The 6,000-nt window shown below is 41.4% G+C and overlaps 1 protein-coding gene across 3 annotated transcripts; it reads left to right on the top strand.

Annotated features, from left to right (window-relative positions):
* Positions 1-1,292: 1,292 nt before the first annotated feature.
* LOC125205683 (uncharacterized) lies at positions 1,293-3,318 on the top strand. Of its 3 annotated transcripts, none has more exons than XM_048104751.2 (2): positions 1,293-2,632; positions 2,820-3,318. In XM_048104751.2, exons 1-2 carry the CDS (start codon positions 1,367-1,369, stop codon positions 2,823-2,825), a joined length of 1,272 nt encoding a protein of 423 aa, XP_047960708.1. In that variant the 5' UTR covers positions 1,293-1,366; the 3' UTR covers positions 2,826-3,318. The 3 variants fall into 3 exon arrangements, with proteins under 3 accessions (XP_047960708.1, XP_047960707.1, XP_088917950.1); XM_048104750.2 differs by having other exon boundaries at positions 1,293-2,637; XM_089061824.1 differs by having other exon boundaries at positions 1,293-3,318.
* Positions 3,319-6,000: the final 2,682 nt, after the last annotated feature.

Raw genomic sequence — 6,000 nt, 5'->3', positions numbered from 1 at the left:
CTTAAAAGTTTGGGATCATTTTAGGGAGCCGATTGACTTACTCTTTATTTAAAGTTTATGCTCGTTCTAAGGAATTTCCACTTTATTTGATTTGTACATTTAGATCATTTTTGCTCTTATTCAAAATACGCACAATTTAATTTTACCTCGTACTGAAGAAACAATAGAGATAATTTATGCTCATCTTCAAAGATTAGATTATTATTGAAATTCTATAAAGATATTGAATCTTATTGCAAATATTCTGGAGTTTGAGGCTGTTGTGGAATTACTGGCAAATTGAAAGTCCAAAACGTACTATGCGACGTAAATAAATATTGTGGCTAAGAAATGAAAACCCATCACTCTTTTTTTTTGTGAGGATGCATAACGGCCCACGTTACGTTATGGCTTTATAAAAGCCCACTGCCACAATTTATTTTCCAATCTATCGAACCGAAAATCTTGTTTGATTAATTTGAATTAAGTTGTAAAAATTCCCAACAATACATTTGAAAGTGCCCAAATTAATATTTAAAGCTGCCATGGGACCATTTTAAAACCAACCATCAACCAATTTGTTTCTTGCAAGAAATAATAACCAAAATATTTTATTTATATCATATCGATAGGGAAATTACTTGACACTTTACCTCTCCAAGTGGAGAAAGGAAAATAAAAAAATTCATGCCAAGTCAATAAAAAGAGATGATGCTCATGCACCATTTATATATAGATTATAGCCTTATAGGAGTATTACAATTTCACGGAATAAAATTACTTCCTCCGTTCCACCGTTCCACATTTGTAGTAACATTTAGTTATGACACGAATTTTAAAGAATTGGTAAAGTGTGTAATTAATGAAGTGAGATGTGAAATGTGTAATAAATGAAATGAGATAGTGGAGTGAGATGATAGGGTGTGTAATAAATGAAGTGGGATGATGAAGTGTGTAATAAATGAAATGAGTTGGTTGAAGGTGAGTCCCTCTTTGACTTTTTGGTTTTTTATTTTTGTTTTGATTTATTTTAATATAGATAATGACATTTGGGTGTAATTTTAGTGAATAATGGGGTAAAATTTTTTGTGCAAATATGGTAAATTCTAAATGTTACTCCAAATGTGGGACAGACTTTTATGACAAAATGTTACTACAAATCTGATACGGATGGAGTAATTTATTTTGGAGTTAGAAAAATAATTATTTAATACTTAATCATTAATTGGAGAAGCAGTCAAGGAGTATAAAGAAAGACCGAGGAAAGTAGTAAATAAAACACACCTATTTTAATCCACAACTAACGAAAACAAATGAATTAAATAAATTTAAATTCAATTCAGCCCAAAAAAAAATTCAGAAACCGAAACCACGCATCAATTTCTCTATGGCAGAGGTTTCCAATCTCCACCGGCGCCGGCAGTCACCGCCGGCATACCGGCGATCCATCGCGACTACCATTGTGTCCCACCTAGAAGAAGCCGTGCACGAGGAAGACGAATTCTTCAATCAGGCGCATCCATTCGTCTTCGATTCATTCTCCCCGCCGCACAATTCCTCAAATCCGTCTCTCTTCGATGACTACGCGACGTCGTTCGATCTAGGGTTCGATTTGAACTTAGAGCCCGAGAATCCGGGGGGCTGCGAGTACGAGGACCCCAATTGCTTCTTCTTCGGAGGCGAAGAAGACGACGACCAGATGAATTACGTCACAGATCTGTTCGAGCCGCGCCACCCTCATCCGGCGGAGGATCTGATTTGGGAGCTCGATTCGCGCCGGGTGGAGGATCCGGGCATGGAATTCGGATTCGGACCGGGTCTGCGGGTTGTCAGCATGGATTCGGAGTCGGATACCGAGGAATTCGAGGTAAATGTTGGCTTTACTAACGACGATGATGATGATGAGGATGATAGTTTGTTTGGGGTTAGGAATCATAGGTATTACGCTGGTGACAATGAAAGAGAGGAATTTGAATGGGAGGAGGTTAGTGAGAGGGTTCAGTTTGATGAGAGGGAGAATTTGAATATGGTGATTAATCGAATCGAAGAAATCTCGGTTTCATCCAATGTTTCCTCCTCGGATATTGATAATTCGGATTTAGGTGGTGGTGATGGTGATGGTGTAGAGGTAGGGCGGAATATAGGATGGGAAGTGCTGTTGGCAGTCAATAACCTAGAGAGAAATCTCGAATTCGAGATTCCTGGAGAAAACAGCATCATCAATGGGGGTGAAGTTGAATCTCTTCCGCATACTAATCTTCCAGATGATTATATCTTGGCAATGGAATACGATGCCCTTTTCGGGCAGTTGGTGGAGAATGACAACGCGTCGAAAGGCAGCCCCCCGGCTGCAAAATCTGCGGTCGAGAAGCTGCCTTCGTTGGTGCTGACAAAGGCGGATGTTGAGCAGAACAATAGCGTGGTCGTGTGTGCTGTTTGTAAGGATGAGTTTGCGATTGGGGAGAAGGTGACTCGGATGCCTTGTTCCCATCTCTACCATGGGGACTGCATTCTGCCGTGGCTTAGTATGAGGAACACGTGCCCTGTGTGCAGGCACGAGTTGCCAACGGATGATGCTGACTACGAGAGGAGGAAAGGCGGGAGAGGAAGGGTTCGTAGTGGAAATGCTGCTAGCTTGTTTGATGATTTTGAGGTCAGGTACAATTTTGAAATTCTGCCTTGAAAAGGCACTTTAGAATATGGTTTAGAGACTCCATCTTTGTTTTCTGGTATGTTTAAATTCATCCACATGTATTTATTTACAAGTATTGAGGTGTTGATAGTGCATTGCAAGTTATATATATCCTTGGCTGAGTATGAAACTACCTTGTAATATTCAGCATTAGGAGAAGGAGATATCAGTCATAGAGACTAGTCAGTCGGAGGCATGATCTTGTGGGGTCTTCTTGGTGCTATCGAACTTAATGAATAACTTTTCAATACGATATTAGTGATCGGAAAACAGAACAGCTTGATAACTTGTGGAATTGGTGGTTTATCAGTTTGGAAAATAGTGTAGGACTAAGTTGCAGAATTTTCAGTCGAACAGTGCTATGAACTATCGCGTTGCTGGTGGTGGCTGATGAAATAATTCGAGGTTACATTCTTTCATTCCAAACTATCAAGTTTAGCTTTTCGGCATAGCTCAATAGTTCCCTGCTTTCTGCATATATTTGGGATCATGGTTAAGGTTAGTTTTTATAGCTAGCAGTTGTGTTTCATATGGATTGTGAGTCTCTCTGTTTATACATTAGAGACATAGTTTTCAACATTGTATATGATATACTACCAAACATTCCCTTTTGAATATATCCAATATCATTTGCTTTTGCCAGATAACAGATTGAGTGCTTGAATGTTGAAGTTGAGTGCTTGGTCACTCAACTGAATCGAATCAATGATGTAACAAATTTTATCAAGTGCTTGGTCTCTGCAATCCCATTTGAAATAGCATGGTTCTTTAGGTTTGAATGCCATATTTAATGCATCTTAAACACTCTAGCTTTTTGACAATGAGAAGTAGGGGGTTGTCGAATAAGTGCTAGGTAGAGTTGAAAATATTTTTCTTATTTCTTTGATTCTCAGCTATAATTGTATGAATTCTCCTTAAAGTACCATATTATAGGTGATATGTATATGGAGTAATATAAATATAAAGACGTGTTCTTAAAAAATCACATCATATATTTTTTTTAATTGGATGGTTTTTTTAACATCCCGAGTTTTCGTGCACTAGTTTTAGAGTATAAAAAAAAATTACGAAAGGACAATTGGAATTAAAGTGCAAGAAATTTAAGTTTGTAAACTACAATTATTGGAAGAAGAAAAAGAGAATAAATTAGCACAATACTTTATGAAGAGGATTTACATATATTGAAGAGATTAATGGTAAAGGGCTACACAATGGAAAAGGGCTATACAATCTTATTGAGAGGTGTGAGATTTTGCTACATAATAGTTACATGTGGAAAATACAAAAGTGAAAGCTACAACTTAGCATTTCAAAGATGTCAAACTACAATATTCGGATACTAGCCAAATAGAGCAACTAAATCTAAGTGTTTCCCTCATTCCCATCATTCTCGATTTTCGGCCTCCACAAGCTCCAAGAATGCCTCCATGTACCTACAAAGTTTACACCAAATTGGGGTTAGAAAGTGACACACAAGTAAAGAGAGAGGGAAGCACAAGCTAAATAAAGAGATGGAACATTTAATGGGTAATATAGCTAGAAGAGCTACAAGATAGAGCATGAGGTAAGAAAATCTTGGTCACCATCTCTTCTAACATCAAAAGGGAGTCGAGACAAAGGGGCATTGGAGAGCGAGCTCCTACACAAGCCCAAAAGTAGAAGATGAGACAAACTCTCATCTCCCCGTCGATCAAAGCCGAGAAATCAGCCAAGAAGATCAGCCACCATCACCAAAACGGCAAGAATCTCACAATCATCAAGCTCGAAAATAAGAGAGCTAACAAGCCCAAAATAGGAGCCTTTGGCTCCAAGTCTCAAACCTAGCTTCCAATAGCTTAGCACTATATAGGAGCCATCTCCTCACCTCCTCCACCATCACTTTCATCATCACAATTCCACACAACACCATAAGGAGAGCAGCGAAGGAGGAGGGAGAGGGGCAGCGAGTGGTGACGGCAAGGACAGCCACCACCGAGGAGGATTCAACTTTAAGGTAATCCCAACAACCTCAATACCAACACTCTTCGCATCATGTAGAACAACGAATAGCTAGCACAAGAACTTAGAATTTTCATAGGATCCTCACAGCAAGGATGAAAACAATAGCAATCATGTAACACTAAGTTGAAGCTCAAGAGCTTAGAGCTATGCAAATTAGAGATAGCCGCATGATACCCCCCTCCATATGAATTCAGTGGCATGGTATCATAAGCAAGAACTTAGCAAGATTTCAATTTGAGCAATATATCACCATAAGCCACACAAGACTCCAATGGAGAATTTCTTTTCCAAAAATAAGCTACTGCCATAACACAAAAAAGGAGTAAGGGGTAGGGGGAGAGGACTTAGCTTAGGCGGAGGGGCGACCGGGCGACGGCGAATGTCGACGGAGCCGAAGAACTTCCGCAGAGAAGCTGCGGATCACGGCGGCAGCAGGGGCGAGGCGGACGACGGCATCCTTGCCGAGGCCGACAGCGAGCGACGTCGGCGGCGGTGCGGTGAGGCCGCCGAGCGAGAGAGGGAAGCCGACGGAGGGAGAGGCGGCGCCTTCTTCCTAACCGGGACTTCACCGAATGGAGAACCGGCAGAGTCAAGGCCGCCGAGGAGGAGCAGCTGCGAGCTTGGAGCCGACGGGCTGCCATTGGCGAATTCGCCCGGCGACGCAGGCGAGGCGCGATCCCGCCGAGAGGAAAGGAGACGAGGTGCGAACTCGAGAGAGAAGGCGGAGCTGGTGTAGCTCCGGCGCCGCGGAGAGGCGGTTTCGCCGGAGAGGAAAGGCGCCGCCTCTGAAATTGATTTAGGGATGGTGAAATTTGATGAATCTGGGATAAATTGGAAAAGAGATGGGGAATTTGAGAGAGGTGACGGGGGCGGCGACGCAGAGGGCGGCGAAGATCGCCGGTCGCCGAGATGGAAGGGTAGCCGCCGCCGTTGCCTTGTTCAAAGAGGGGTTTTGATTTTGGAAATGGAAATGTGAGAGTTGGGGAAAGGAAAGTCACGATGGGAAGGGAGTACTGCTGATTTTTAATTAAGAATTGGGCCAAGGAATTTATGTTGAATTGGGCCTTCGTAAATAAAAGGAGAAAAGGTGGGCCACTGTTGTGTAATTGTTTGGGCTGAAAATTCTTATTTGTAGGACTTGAGAAGCTATTTGTTGGATGGGATTAATTTAAGGAAATGGGGATGGAGCTCGATTAATTAATTCCCGAATGAATTACTAAGTTCCCGAAAATGGAAAATATCGAGCTGGAGCCCGAAAGTTGATAAGTTAATTTCCAAATAATTTATTTAGATTTCGGGAAAATAAAGTAGTAAAGTGGGAGACGCGA

This window comes from Salvia hispanica, chromosome 6 (assembly GCF_029641045.1).
Source record: "Salvia hispanica isolate PSC_SH4W2 chromosome 6, Shi_PSC_v1, whole genome shotgun sequence".
NCBI lineage: Eukaryota > Viridiplantae > Streptophyta > Magnoliopsida > Lamiales > Lamiaceae > Salvia > Salvia hispanica.
Note: the sequence above shows the minus strand (reverse complement) of the source record. Positions and strands in the feature narration are given on the sequence as shown.